We start from the raw sequence: 16,861 nt of genomic DNA on the forward strand, positions 1-16,861 counted from the left end.
AAAATTTTTAATTGAGCATCAGTTCACATAAGAATAATATGTGGTTATTACTGAGGAAAATTTATACAAATTGGTCGACCGGTTTATTAGATATCATTGAATATTTTAGAAACAGCTTAAAATTTATAAAAAACGTTTGAAATAAAAGTAAAAAATAGTTTGGAAATCAAATCAACTTTTACATGGGGAGTTAAGTTAAAAATCTCATGGTGCTTGTTCAGTTTCCTATTTTGTTATGAAATAATTTTAATTTTAAATCTTTCATCTAAGCATTATCGTCCAAATTATTTGACTCGATTTTTCTTCTTTCACTTCCGAAAAAAATAAAGCTCTCCAAATCGTAGAATTCGAAAATAAGATATATTCCATCAATTTTAGATGATTATTTAAAGAGACCTTAAACTTAAAATTTTCAACTTCATCCTGCTAGAAAATTTGAAAATTAAATAATAAATACAGTTAGAATTATATTAGAAAAATATTAGTTTTTCGAACTAAAATACGAAAAAAAAAAATCATTATCTATTTCAATTCTTAGGTAAATATTTAATGGGGTCTTGAGTGATCCATTTCCTCAGAGGCTATCCCAAATTGTAACTCTGTGGACTATAAAGTACATGACGATGTCTTTAATCCCTTCCTCTCTTTGCCGCTGCGTTAAATTCCTTGATTTAAAAAAGAACAAGCTTTCCCTCTAATACTCCCGCGCTCCGCTCGGTAAGTAAATAAATAAATGATGCGCAAATGAAGCAGTGGAAAACGACGTCAACTTCTCGGAAGTGCGCATGTGCTGTAGGAACTACCTGATGACGACATAGCAGAGTGAAAGCGAACACATTCTCTGTTCGTTTGCAGATGAAGATGGAAGGAGAGAAAAATTCTTCTCCTCCCTCCTGCATCGTAAACGAGAATGGTGAAACGAAGATGATGTCCTCTCCTGTGTCCGATGACCCCTGGGCTTTGCCGGACATTTGTGATCAAGGACCGAGATGGTCAGGTAAATATTATATCACTTATCTTTTCTCTCGATCGTTTGACACACGAGGGAGAATTCGAGGAATCGATTCTAAAGATCCTTCATTGGAACACAAGCTATTTGAATCTCCACCATTTTCTTTTTAAATCCGGAATTCTTCATTTTGGCAAGATATTTTCTTTCCAAAATGGCAATTTGTTAAAAACAATTTTGTGTATAAAAAAAATCGTTTGAAATCTTGCCACCGCAAAGTCGTCTGCGAGAGTTCGTGTCGATCGATATTCGTCTACCGGCATGTTATTGAGATGAATCTCCGTATAATAGGATGTTTCCCATAAGATGTGAAATGTCAAAAGTTGATAACATGCAACTTTAATATTTACCTCTTTATCTCCGCAACTCTAAAATGAGATAGTAAAAATAAATTTAAAATCGAGCCACTTTATCGATCCGCATCGAACAGGAATGACATACTGTTTAATGAAAATTAATTAGAATTATATCCAGATTTACTCATTGCGTAGTTTGCTTCACTGTTCTCAAAAAGCTGCAGAAATAAGCATTGTAGACTAAAGACAAAATTTAAATCTTACACACATAATACATATTTATCGTAAATTTATAAACTTATATTTTATTAACGTGAATCTCTGTATAATAAGAATGTTTCCCAAAAGATGTGAAATGTCAAAAGTTGATGATATGCAGCTTTAATATTTACCTCTCATCACCGTAACTCTTAGATGAGATAGTTAAAATAAATTTAAAATCCAGCCTCTTTATCGATCCGTTCGAACATGAATGACATACTGTTTAATGAAAATCCGAATTGTATCCGGATTTGTTCATTGTGTAATTTGCTTCACTGTTCTCATAAAACTGCTGCGATGTACTAAGACAATAACTAAAACTTACACTCATAATACAGATTTATCGTTAATTTATCGGCTTATATGTAATTGACGTGAATCTCTGTATAATATGAATGTTTCCCAAAAGATGCGAAATATCAAAAGTTGATGATATGCAGCTTTAATATTTACCTCTCATCACCGTAACTCTATGTTGAGATAGTAAAAATAAATTTAAAATCAAGCCTTTTTATCGATCCGTTCGAACATGAATGACATACTGTTTAATGAAAATCCGAATTGTATCTGGATTTGTTCATTTTGTAATTTGCTTCATATAAATGAGTAAAATTTTAAATGCTAGTTTTTTTTTATTAAAATCGTTTAATAAAAATTGTAGAGAAACAGGTGTTCATTTACTGTATTTTTTTTAAATCCATCAGGCCACGTTTTTAAAGGTCAATCATTTTAACAGAATTTATCTTCTGCAAAATACGTAGTCTGTTATCCAAAACAAAACAATTACAGTTGATCTACCCACTGATGTAATACCTCAGGGATAATGGAATGAAAATGTATTTTTAATGGGGATTAAATGATAGAAAACTGATTATTATTCGTTTTAAAACTTAATACTTTCAGTTTGTGTATTTTATTATTACGAAGTATCAAATTTTTTTTTTATGAAAAAAGTTAAGTTTATGGAATTACACCTTGCGGATTAAGAGTATATGTAATCTTTCAAATGAAACAAAATGGTTGTGACTGATTTGCTGTGTAACAGCGGCACTCGTTGAAGGTTGTTGAAACTTTTCACTTCAGTAAGTGCCAAATTTTGGAAAATTTTGTTGATTGATATTAAAAAGTACCACTTCTCCAGCGGTGCATTCTATGTTTACGGTGCATTACTATGTTAGACATTCCAAAATAGTAAAATTTTCCTGAATTTATGGAATTCGAGCCTGCAGATTTAGATTGTACATAATTCCTCAGATATAACGAAATTACTTTTATTGATGTCTCTGTCTAACAGTGGAGTGCATTGAAGGTTCAAACTCTTCTCTTTAGTTGGTATTAAATTTTAGAAAATTTGTTGATTGCTATTAAAAAGTATCACTTCTCTAACTGTGTATTCTCTGTTTACGACACGTTAATAGAGTTAAAATTTTCCTGAATTTATGGAATTTGAGCCTGCAGATTTAGATCGTACATAATCCCTAAGATAAAACAAAATTATTGTTATTGATTTCTCTGTCAAACAGTGGAACGTATTGAAGGTTCAAACTCTTCTCTTTAGTTGGTATTAAATTTTAAAAAAATTGTTGATTAATATTAAAAAAGTATCACTTCTCTAACTGTGTATTCTCTGTTTACGACACGTTAGAAGAGATTAAATTTTCCTGAATTTATGGAATTTGAACCTACAGATTTAGATTGTACATAATCCCTGAGATAAAACAAAAGTATTGTTATTGATTTCTCTGTCAAACAGTGGAACGTATAGAAGGTTCAAAATCTTCTCTTTAGCTGGTATGAAATTTTAAAAAGTTGTTGATTAATATTAAAAAAGGACCACTTCTCTAACTCTTTATTCTCTGTTTGTAATACTTCAAAAGAGTTAAAATTTTCCTGGATTTAATAGAATTGTAGTCTATCGAATTAGATTATATTTAATATATCTAATTGTTACCATAGATTTCTTAATCTAACAACACTGTTCTCCCTAAACTTTTTCAGAGGGGCTGACCGCCCTGACCTGACCTTTGATCCCTGAAGACGCGCCCTCTTTGTCCTTTTAATAAAAATAAGCCGCCCATCCCTTAAAAACAGTACCTTTTTATATACATATTCTATTTTTAAAAAAAATATTTATTTACTGTTTGAATAATAATTACACTCCAGTAAAATTATCTGTGTTTATAAGTTTAATTCTGAATACTTTTGCAAATATTTATTTTGTCAGGATTATTCTCAACTCGTTAAATTTTTATAAGTATCTCTTTTTTCAAAGTAGAGGGGATTATATTAATAAAATTTTTAATGGTTTTTATTTTTGAAATTATTTTTTAAATAACTAACTTTTTTTGATCGTAACTTTAAATGATCGTTTTCTTATAATTTTCATTAATTCAAATATATAAAAATCTTTCAAGTTATTTATTAATTAATAATTTTTTTTAGTTTCTTTTTTTGGAAAAAATTTTTTGTCCAGAGATTATCTATTAGCATGCCTTTAATTATTTTTATAAACTACAATTTTTTCTGTTATTCTGATAATGAGAGAGAATCATTTTTTGAAATATGCGCATAAAATAATATAAGAGGGTAATTTAAAAAAATCTAAAGATCAAATTCAGTTATTACATAATAATACACATTTTGATAAATTTTTACGGTATTGAATAAGCGCCCTTTTAAAACTTATAGTGCCTTTTTTTAAGAGGCAGCTCCCTGCCCTTTTTTGTTCCTAGGGAGAACTTTGGCGGAACGCGCTGAAGGTTGTTAAAACTTTACGCTTAAGTTAGTTGAAATATTATAGAAAATTTGTTAATATAATAATTAAAATTAATAATGAAAAAGTGCCACTTCCCCAACTGTGTCTTCCAAACACAATTGGGGAAGTGGCACCTTTTTTGCGTTTTTGTGGTTCTTCTGTTTTGTTTGAAAATAGTATTTTTGTTTAGGACATTTTAAAATAGTTAGAATTATAATGGAATTACAGCCTGTGGATTTAGATTGTATATAATTTTCCAGATAAAACAAAATTACTGTCATAGATTTTCCAGTCTAACAGTGGAACGTATTGAAGGTTGTTAAAACTTTACATTTTAGTAGGCGTCAAATTTTATAAAATTTGTTAAATAATGTTCAAAAAAATACCTCTTATCCAGCTGTGCATTCCATGTTTATGATTATGGATGACTTTTTCGATTAAATAGAGCTTGTAACTGCATTAAAAGTAATTTGTCTCGAAAAAGTAATTTGTTGGCACGTTCTTAAATGTTTAATTGTTTTTAATTCGTCAAGTCAGTTCAAGGCTGAACTGGATCAGTAACTTGACTGTTGCGTATCAAGGCTCACATTATTCCTTAGTTTTGCTTTCAAATAAGCACATATGATTTTAATTTCAAATTGATTGGAAAAAATATCTCAGAAACCGAAAACTAAAAAATAAATTCTTTAGCACAGGTTTGGAGAACCTAAAATAGCTCACAACGCAGAAGATAGTACCTTTTGTCACAATTATTAACAAACGTTCGTATTATATCGCAATATATAATACATACAAATGCATGACCGAAATTTATTGAAAATGGTAATGAAATGTATCATTATTAACTACTGAAAAATTGGTTTAAAAAATTGGTCTAAAGTTTTTTTTTTCTTTTCTTAAAATTTTTTTTTTTTTTGAAGTAACAAAATATATTGTAGTGTCTTATACTTTACCCTAACTACAGATTGATAACATATAGAATAACTAATCTTTTTACTTAAATATATAGATATATTTATCTCACTATAAGAAAAGCATTCTAAATTTTTCTTTCAACAGCTTTTTTTATGCTGTATTATGATAATTTTCTTTTAATACTGTATCTACTTTAAAATTCAGAAATGTATTTCAAATATTAAAATTGCTTGTGGTTTTGAAGATTGTGGTTTAAAACTATTAATTTGTAGGTTTTTCGTTACTATTATGCTTTTTGCAAAAAATTTCTTTTAAAGGCTTTATAAATAAGTAAAAAAAAATATATTAAATCTTCCCTTTGTTCTCATTTAGCATTCTGAAAAATTAAAAACAGAGATTTAAAACGCCATTACAGAAGTGCTATAATTTATTGCGCTCTAAGTACTGATGTCGTGATTTCGTTAATTGAAATTTATGAACCCAGCACAATGTCTGCAATAAATTTTAAAATTATTAACGCCAGTAAGAACTTTAAACAAACACTGAAGCGGTTTGTAAAGTTTTAAATAGATGATTTATTTTTTTAAAAAAATCATTTGATTTAAATCAAGCTCATTTCAACTTATTCAAATCAAGCTGATTTAAATTAACGGGCACTGTTATCAGCTACAGATACTGACAGCAGCATTTCTCCTCTAGAGGGCGCTGGTCTAAGATACAACTCGCACCCTTACACATTTAAGAAAAAGAAGGGTATCTTCAAACCCGAAGTACCGAATGTTAATGGCACATTACTGCAAATTTCAGAATCATTTCTTGAAATGTTTTAGTATACTTAAAAATATTAATTAATAAATTAAATATTAGTTTTTAGAAATCAATTTAAATACTAAGAAAAATACTCCTTTGTAAGAAAGCTGTGCAATTTAGTTTTGGGAGTTAAATTGCATACTTAATATTCAAAACACTTCTTACAAAACCGCTATTATGTCGTTACGTGCTTTTAGTGGGTTTTATGATATTTACTTCATCCGGAATCATATATTGTTAAGCCTAAAATAAAATAAGAGACGTGACTACCCGCAATGAGTTCCATGACTCTAGGATGGTGTATCTTTTAAACTATCTTTGTTTTGTCACATTTGTTTATTAGTTTTCTCTGAGTATTTGTGAACTAAACGTTACAAACTGGGTTACATTTCTAGTTTCAGAAGAAGACAGTGAAACATTTAAATGCATGTCCCATCCTTTCATTTACGTGACATTTTAATAATCTCTATATTAAAAAATAATCTTATTCCCGCAGTTGTCGCGAAAATGTCTCGCCGTGCACGCTTCTCACCTCATTGTAACTTAACTTAATTATTCGATGACAATTAAATTTTACACACTTTCAAAAAAATGTTTAAAGAACATTTTGATATGAAAATGTTATTGATGCGATTATTAGTTTGTGAGTTATTTAATGTCAAATTAGAGGATTTTTTCCCGCTACATTTGATGCAGAATTTTGATTCAACATATTTTTCATACTTTTTTCATTATTTTGTATTAATTCCGGTCTAAATAAGTGAAAAATAGATAATAATTTTTGGTTGTGAAATGTAGCATCGGACGCCTTGTCCCTTTTTGCGTTAAAGATAAAATTTTTCAATCATGGGCTAACTTCTAAACAATAATTTTTCAAATTTGTACTTATTTGCAGTTATTTAGATTTAAGAGCTACATTAATTCATCATTAAAATTTCTTTAATTTACAAAATAAATTTCTAATAAGTTTTGTATTAATTCCAGTCTAAATAAGTGAAAAATAGATAATAATTTTTGGTTGTGAAATGTAGCATCGGAAACGACACCGGTGTCCCTTTTTGCTTTAAAGATAAAAATTTTTCAAAGATGGGTTGACTTCCAAACAATAATTTGTCGCCTTTGTACTTATTTACAGTTATTTAGATTTAAGAGAAATATTAATTCATCATTAAAATTTCTATAATTTACAAAACAAATTACTAATAAGCTTTGAATATGAATGAAGAATTTTTTCTAATTACTTTTTATGGATTTTTTGTTTAAATTTTTTATTTTTTTGATTTAAAACTATATAATCTTGCCTTGAAGAATTATCTGGGCTTTAGAACAGACAAATAACTTAAATATCTTGAAAATTATTAAACTTTTTTTGAAAATCGTCAGTGGAGCGATATTTTTCCACTTAGATGAAAATTATCAAAATCACTGCCTTATTCTCAGTTTTTGAATAGTTTTATGAGCCTATGTAGTGAGTCTATGTAATTTATGAGCCTATGCAATTTAATTATTAAAAAATTAGAACGATTTTCTCCATATTGACATTTTGCGCCATTTTCAAAATAAGCGTAGACTTTGTTAAAATAAAAATAGCGCAAAATGATTATCTGAAGAAAAGCCACAGTTTTGTAAAAATGGAAAGCGTTTGCTATCTAATTTTTTTAATAATTAAATCAGTTTTCTGCGCTGCATTATCTAGGCTTACAACATTTATAAAAAAAAATCTCGACAATTTTTTTATGTTTTGCAAAAAAAAAGTTGTATAATATTTTTAGGGTATTTGTTCCTTTTAAAACCCAGATATTTTTTAGAGCAGTTCAGTATACACAACCTAATTTTAAAGCTTTGTTCTTGTTTAATGTACTTAAACTATGGCTTTCTCCTAAAAAATATCTTTATAACAGTGATTTTCAAAGCTCTTTCGCCAAAAAATAAATAAATAAAATAATTAACGGCCTTACGCTTGATATAAAACTATAATTTGAAATCATATATAAATCATCGGCATCGAGATCATCGTGCCGTAAGGAAATTTCTGGGATTTAGAACAGACAAACAACTTAGATAATTTAAAAGCTATAAAACTTTTTTTTTCAATCTCCAATCAGGCGAGATTTTTCCTAGATAAAATTTATTAAAATCAGCGAATAATTTTCAATTTTTGAAAATTTTTATGAACCCAGATAATGCATCATTAGATTGAAGTATTAAATATTAAATAATTGGATCACAAACGCTTTTCATTTTCACAAAACTGGGACTTTTTTTTATATTGTCGTTTAGCACCATTTTCAGAATTAGTGTAGAGGGCGCTGGCTTAAGGAATTCTAAACTTGACCTAATAGTTTTTTAACGAATTTGAATTTTAAATTAATCCACATAATTCTCTCAGAATAATATTTCAACACAAAATGATAAATAATATTATAATAAATAATATTTCAACACAAAACTTAACAAAAATATTATGAAAATAAAAAGTTTTAGAATAATTTTATTTCTCGGAAACCTTGCTGATGAAGCTTATTAAAAGAATTTATTGTCAACGCTCGTGAAATAGATAAATAGCACGTGATATTTTAAAAAAGTCTCATTTTTCAGAAATCCTATTTGAAAAATTTTAAATTTATATTCGTTCGATTGCTACAGGGAATGTTTTTTAAAAACCTTATAAAACGTCATTCCTCTACAAATTTTCAATTATTCTTTAAGATAAAAAGGGTAATAGTACTTCCGTTTTAATTTGGCGAATTTTTTTTTTTTTGGAAAGAATATTTAATTATTTAAGAATATTTTAGAAATAATATTTAAGAATATAAATGAAACTTTTAAAAACTACTTTTTTACTGTATTAAAAATGAGAAAATTATTTTATTTTCGTCAGGTCTAAAATGATAATCAAAATCGTTTTCAAAAAATTTTAAATTTATATTTTTCTATTGCCATACAATTTGGGTACTTGCAACTCGAGAAAGAAGTGAAGTAATTATGCCTAACCATGTGATTTAAATGAGATTTTGAGATTTAATTGGATATCTGTAAATGACGTCACGGGGGAGTCAGAAACCTGATTGGTTTCTGAATCGACAAGTACCATGATTTACCAACGATGACATCACTTGCAGGTATCTAATAACAATCGTAGCCCATGGAGGAATTTTGAAATACTCGTTTAGATAAAATGGAGAGCAGTGTTTGCCTTTTGAACTTGTGATTTTTTTTTTAATCATTTCATTAATAGTGCAAAATAAAACTTTTAAAAACGAGGCTTTCGTATTATATTGAAGATGATAAAATTATTTTATTGTTATTAGGCCTAAAACTGAAAACTTAGGCACTATCACTTTTAAAATACGCGAAGGGAATTTTCGGTGGGGAAAGAAGCTTATTACAGCATGGTTTTCCTCACCATGTAACGCAAATGCGAGTTAGTTCCATCAAAAAGGCAAACATCGGCACGAAACTCGGATACGAAGGCAAATTTCTCCCAATACTTGATATAGGAGTTCCTTTGTCTTCTGAATTCGGTTCAAGATTACAAGGCAACGGAGTTGGAAGTAGATAGTCGTAAACTTAAAATTGGGTCGACTGTTCAACGACGGTTTTAAAATCTCATGCAAAATCAGTATGGTTTAGTAACGGATCTCCATGACACCTTCCTGCGATAAACTCTCTTTCCGGGTTAATTTAATAAATTAGATCAATGCAAATAATTTCTTTATTAAAGAAATAACGTTTTCTTAAAGAAATAACGTTTTCTTTTACTTACTTAGCTATAGATATAAAGAAAAAAATAATGTCAAAATCTTTTTTTTTTTTTTTTGAGTGACTTTATTCTGCCTGAGTGGAGATCGACTTTTAAGAAAAACACCATAAAAATGTTGTTTAGTCATTCATCAGAATCTGAAAAGAAAAAAAAGAACATCAACTTTATATTATATTCAGAGCATTGTTGTGGTACTAAAGGACAAATAATTATTTCAAAAAAAGAAAAGCGCTTTTCTTCTAAATACTGTTATGCTAATGAATGCATTTAGAGTAAGCTATTTTAAGAATAAATTTCACGTAACATTTAAAGCAAAAACCTTGAATGCTTTTTTTTTCTCCTGTTATAGGCAATTATTTTGGAGAGAAAAAAGAAGGCTTTTTGATCATATTGAGTTTGTTCTACTATTTTAATACTTTCATTGTGTCATTTGATCAAATGCCCCTTCATTCTTTTGTTTGTTTATTTATAAATACTTAAAATAGAGATACTACCGTATTGTACAACTTATTATATATAACAGGAAATGTATAATTGCTCTTAGGCCTAAGAGTATTTGGATTGGAGTCGATTCGAAAACTCTTTTTTTTTTAAGCGTCAAGTACTTAGCAAATTAAACCTTGTATGTATGAACTACTATTTTTGCATTTTTGTTGGATTTTCACGTGAATAAATAATGAATTAAAAGATCGGTTGCTTTTACTATAATCTCAGAGGGGAAAAGTTACACGAAACAGCAATTAAAGCATTTTGAATTGTAGGTTTAATGATAACGAACTATGCCTATAAATAACTGTGATATTTGGAAGTTTTAACGCTTTGCGGTCGCATTTACGTATTAACATAAAGGTCGAAATTATTTTTTGTTAGACGGACATAATATGCTGGGTAATGAAACTACTATAATGTCTAAAAATATAAGAAAGATAATAGGTTTGCAAAAGCATGAATAAAGGTAAAAATATTAAAAACTAACGGCTGGCAAAAGCATAAATAAAATAAACACATAAAAAGATAAATTTAAATAATAAAAGCAGACGATAAAATTAGAACACCAAAAAGTTGTTGATTTTTTAGAATCAGTTTTGTGTGGAATTTGAGTTTTCACTATCCCGTTACGGGCACTTTATCTAGTTGTTTTATAATATTTCATCTATCCCGCTACGAGTGAGTTTCCTTATATCCCGTTACGGGTTTTTCTTGCTGTTTTATGATCTTTTCACTAGCCCGTTACGGGTAATTCATATTTGTTACTGTTTGTGTTGTTTGTAAATAAAAGTTCTTTATAAAAAAACTGAACAGTTCTTTAACTTAGCTTGATACGCTACACTACAATTCAAACATTTTACTCTGTAGATTTTATTTGAACGAACTAACCCTGTATTAACTATTATGGTAAAAGTTTTAACCTTTTGCAGTTGTATTTAGTTTACCTATACATTGTTTTCATACTGGAAGGAATTATTTTTTGTCGGACGAACACAATATGCAGGGTAATGGTGGGAAAAAGTTCATTTTTACCACTAATTCATTCATTTTATTTAATCATTTAAGAAGGACAAACACTATAAAAGTGAAAAGCATTATTTTGAATTATGTATACTGACTCCTAAAGCCTATCAACTTAAATGAATAGCATTGTTCAATGCAATGAGATGGGTATCGTTCTCTACTGTGGTGGCGTACAACAGAGCGGACATAAGACTTGAACGGTATAAAAAACTGTGTTGGCTGAGATTAGACGTACGACCGCAATGGGGTAAGTTTATTAGGTAATAATTCAACTCTTTGATAGCAGTGGACGAGATTTCTCGCCTTCCATTAATATTCGCTGTGTGTTAGGGACGAGATAACTCGTTCTTTCAACACAAGGTCTGCATTGTGCCCAGCGATTTATTTATCAACATTCTAGCTCATATCAGTTCATAATATTTTGTCTTTACAACATTTCTACAAGATGACACCGGCAGCACAATTCTTAGAGGCTTTGCGAAGTTTTCACACTAATAAAGTTTCGTTTGAATTTTAGAGCTGCGTGGGAGCTCTTAGCGAACTCTTAGTGCAAAGGGTGAGACAAATGTGCTTCACTGCTGCGACGAAAGTTTAAGTAATCTCAAAGCAATCAAATCAATAACGGTACTTAAGCTAGGTGTTTTTAGATAAATTTAGTATTCAGCTCCACGTACATAAAATCGAATACTTCTTGGATGTCCCTTGCTTAAGTAAATTTTTAAAGCCGGTATATTTTTTGCTGCGTTTTCCTCGCTTTCGGCTACATGGTGGAAACTTTGGCAATCAACATTTCATATCTTTCATGGATTAAAATTTCATGTGAGGGAAAGTTTGGCTATTACAATCAAATAAGGGAGCTGTTTCAATCGTTTCGTGACTGTTACAACAAGCGAAATTACCACCGAAAATTTTTAATGAGAAATATGTTGACGACACTCTGACTAGCTAGGGTCTATAAATCTCAACAGCAGCTTTACCCTTGATGAGAAGTTTCACTCCTTTTCAAACCTATACAACTAAAATTCAGCGACATTTTATCACCAAAAAGAATTTACCGTCATCCAAAACTTTATCTTCTTTCAGACTATCGGCAACATTCAAACCATTACTGAATTTTTGTTTTTATTGTGACAATGAAAGTTTCAATCATTTCCTAGCCTCTACAAGCAGAATTTATCATGAATCGAAATTTCGGACTAAGCAGAATGTTCAACTTTCAGCTACAGACAGTTAAGTGAAATGTCTGATGCCTATTCGATTTTTTTATCGATGTTTCCAGCAATCTCCATTTTGTCATCGATTAAAATTTCAACCAGTTTCGGACTAAAAAAAAGCTAACAGACACAAATCTAACGAAGAAGAAAATAATAAAAATTAAATAAAAGCTTTAAAAGCTTCAAAGAAAGAAAGAGAAGGAAATAACTCTGCTTTCGTCACTCGCAACAACCTGTCACAAAGTTTGGCTGAAAGATATTCGGCCATCCATCCTATAATGGACAACTAGTCATATTTTCCTTTCTAGCGTAACTAAGTTAACTGTTAACCGAGCTTCAAGTCAAAACATAAATATTGCCTCATAAAGGCCTGTTTAGACGATCCAAGTTTTTGGACGAAGATTGGTTGACTTGAAACTTGTTTTGCTTTTAGCTTGGATTGTGTGAACAATCATCCAAGTACTTGGTCCAAGTCCTTGAATGATAGTAGAGCATGTTCTACTTTCCATCCAAGTTTTCCTCCCTTAACCAATCAGCTTCTTAGGTTTTGTGACATCAACAAGCAGGCATCAGATTATGTCGTTTTGTTGTCTGTTTTCATATATTTTAGTCCAAATAAATTGATCTGTTACTGTTTATTTGAGTTATTATGATTTTATATGAATTTATTTAGTAATTTTAAACTCATCTAAGTAAGATTTAATAACGTTGAATAAGAGCAATGCGCATGCACAAGGTTTTCTTCCGAACAAACAGTGACATTCAAGAATTTGGATAGTGTCAACGAATCATCCAATTTCTTGGACAAAGAAATTCCGCCAATTTCTCGGATTCAAGAACTTGGACCGTGTAAACAGACCTTAAAAGCCAGTCGTTTATAAACAAAAAAGCTCGTTGCGTAGTAGAACAGGTTGAACCTCTTTCCTTGTTTCGGAAATCACCTTCCTTATGAGGCTTGTTATGAGGCAAACATTCAAAATGAAAGAATTAAGAGGCGCCACCACATGGGAGTTGCAATTCCGCGATCTTGCTCCTGGCATATTCCACCTGTTCTTGTTCCTGAAGAAATTTTAATCCCGGCATAACTTCTTCAAAGACTAGGACTTTCAAACTGCTGTGATTCCCAGGTAACAGACTTCAATGATATTAGGCTGCAAATACTTATCCCACTATATGATAAGTATAAGAACCCACTATATGATAAGAGTTGCAATTCCCGCGGTTCTTATTATATCGCCATACTTCTTGCAATAAATTTTTCCGCTTGACTCTCATACTTTTTCTAGAAATTACATTCATTGTTGTCATCAATATCACAACAGCCTGAGTTGGGCCTTGGCCTTCTCTAGAACATTTCTCCGTTCTCCTTGTCTCAAGATCAGGCCAGTTCAGTGCTCTAATTGTTTCAAAATCCGCCTTAGTGAAGTCTAGCCATCGATGTTTTAGATGTCCTCTTGATCAATTGATTTATGTTTGAAAATCTTATGTGTTAGGTGAGCTGCATCTAAACGGTAAATGTGCCCGGCAAATCTCATTCTGTTTAACTTAATTAAGTTTTGATGCATCGATGCCCTTATAAATTTCGTAAATTTCCGTACTTGTCTTCTCCTGTAGCAATTACCCTCTTCGACTACGTCAAAAATGATTAGCTAAATCTTTCTTTCCTAGCTGGCAATATTAGCCTCTTCTTTTTTGTTTTGTTTTGTTTGTCTTTTTTTGTTCAGATGCATAATTCAGGACTGGACTTATAATACTTTTTGTGCTGGCTTTCGTTTTGTCTCTCCTTTTATTCATCAGTGTTGCTAGCTGAATCCACCAGTTATTAGTTTTGTTGCCATTTCCAATAACTCTTGGATAAGCCAAGCTCACCAGCCATTGGTCATTCGCGAATAAAGTCAGGAGGGTGTGTCTTTCATTTTGAAAAGAGAGCACCACAAGGGTAAAAGTACGTCTTAGCTCAGAAACCCACGGATAGATGGCAGCATTGATCATTCGGGAAGTCACTTCCTCATTTTAGACATAGATCTGAAGAGGAAGGGAATTTTATCCAGACGCAGTGACTGACCATAGGACTTTCAGTTTCACAGATTTTACAAGCACGTATATCGTATTTACTCGGTAGGTTTTAGCGGAGTCGAGTCCCGCAGTGGACTGATCGTTAAGACACGGTTCCCAGCAGATCACCGAAGTCAAGCATCACTGGCTACAGTCAGTGTGTGGGTGGGTGACCACTTGAATCAGTCTGCGTAGGGACCGAGGGTGTGCGGTATTGGTCCTCGTTAAACTGTGCTACCGTAAAGTGCTCGACTTCGCGCGCAGGTCGTCGGGCTACCGAAGTGGGGGTACCATCTCCTCCGCAGAGGATCAAAATTGTGATGGCATGTCTTCGGATCATCCTCCGGGATGTTTCCCAGATCGTCGCCAATAGCCCATTGTGCAGCTCTAGTGCGACGTAATTCAACAACAACAATTTAGCGGAGTCGAAGATCAAACCCCGGCTCCTTCGGACCGGAGTTCGATTCTCTAACCACTGGGCTACCACGGCCCTAGTTATTAGTGACGATAAAAAGGTGTAATGACGTTTTAGCTTATTTTATTTTTTAGAAGACTTGGAAGAATAAATAAAAATCAATTTAGTAACTTTTTTACATCAAATTCAGATAATAACGATAGTGTATAGTTATAGAATCAGAACGAAATGTCCGGTTTCGCTTGGTTAGTGATGCCGTCATTCTCTCTTAGACTGAAGGACACTAAATGTGAACGAATTTCAGTGATTCGGGAACCCTTTAATTGTCGTGTCGTTGTCTCCTTGTCAAATTTTAGTTTCTTCGATTTTTTATTCTCTACTTAAAGGCTTAAACCACCTTGTGCCGATGTCACTTTTGTATGTGGTTAAAATATATGAAAAGTATCTAATCAGGCATTGTATGATTATTCTTAATTATTTAATTAGTTCTTATTTATAGAAAAATTTAAAACGATTAATGTTAATTAGACAAAAGGAAGAAGTATATGAAGTGAGAATACATATGATGCAACGAAAGTCATTGTAAAATTGATAAAATGATACTTACAAGCATTGCAAGAGTTTTTAGTTATTATAAAGAGGAAAATTATCTTTATTTTCAAATTGAATCTCTAAATAGCATAATCGTTAATAAAATCATGTTTGTATGAAACATTATCAGTTCTATCATTTCATCAGCATTATAAGTTTACAAATTACACTGAGAAACAAATACTTTGTTGCCTTTGTGCAAACAATTGATCTTGTCTTAATCGAATGGGGCAATTTCAAATCTGAAATAAGTTTTGCTCCTAAGGCAACAGATTTTTTTAAATGACATTTTCATTCAAATTTTTTATCAATATGTTCAAGTTTGAAAATGTTATATATTGAGGATCGTATAAATGTTTCGGTAAACTTCTAGAAGAGTTAGGGAACATCATTAGGATTACAATTGCGTGGGAACTGAAGCCCGGAAATGTCGTCATACGCCTCTAGGGTGCTTGCCTAGTAGACCTGTTCAAAAGTACATGAAGAAAGAGTTCGTAATATAGGAAGCGCTCCTAGCTGCGTAGGACGACTTTTTCGTGAATTTGTTCTTAAGCAGTTTTATTCCTGATTATGTGCCCTAACTGCCCTAGAAGTTTTTCGCAACTTTTATACGACTCTCAGTTATATATAATAATTATATATAACTCAGTTATATATAATTCTAATGAAAACAAGACTATATGGTCATGTAAACTAATAGAAGAGAAAAAGAAATGAGAGAGAGAAAACACGAATGTTTTGTTATCCTTTCAGAATAATATTAATGAATTGTTTCAAAAACAACCGAAAATGAAATTTTTATAACTCAAAAACTAATTCGGAATTTAAGCAAGGTGAGGCGCACTGCGCATTTTTCAGACAAGAAATACGCAACTACAAAAAAATAATTCGACGTCTAATAATTTTTGATAAATTGAATTACGTAGTGAGAGGCAGAATATTATTAAAAATTATTCAAAAGATGTACAAAATATCATATTTTTTTCTTCTCAATAATATTTTACGTTTACAGTGAAAACGCGCGTGCGACGAAACTTTTTGAAATAGTGATAGTTCATTTTTCTTTTCTTTTTTAATGTCGTGAGACAGATACTGCAGAGGAGTTGACATATGAAGTTTGATTCAGATTTTCCACAGACACACGCGTGAAGTTTCGTTCGGTGGGATTTTACACTTCCGTATTGCATTAAATTAGTCTTCTCCTCTCTAATAGTATTTACATTTTATCCTCAGGAATTTTCTCAAAATCCATACTAAAACGATGA

General features: G+C 31.0%; 1 protein-coding gene across 1 annotated transcript in view; it reads left to right on the forward strand.

The window, feature by feature from the left end:
• The first annotated feature begins 775 nt into the window (after positions 1-775).
• LOC107448327 (sodium-dependent phosphate transport protein 2B) overlaps positions 776-16,861 on the forward strand; it is a 56,364-nt gene continuing 40,278 nt past the window's right edge. The window contains exon 1 of the mRNA XM_016063477.3: positions 776-997. Coding sequence (XP_015918963.1) covers positions 856-997 — 142 coding nt within the window. The 5' untranslated portion in view covers positions 776-855. The remainder of the gene's footprint in view (positions 998-16,861) is intronic.

Source organism: Parasteatoda tepidariorum, chromosome 6 (genome assembly GCF_043381705.1).
Source record: "Parasteatoda tepidariorum isolate YZ-2023 chromosome 6, CAS_Ptep_4.0, whole genome shotgun sequence".
In the NCBI taxonomy this organism is placed as follows: Eukaryota; Metazoa; Arthropoda; class Arachnida; order Araneae; family Theridiidae; genus Parasteatoda; species Parasteatoda tepidariorum.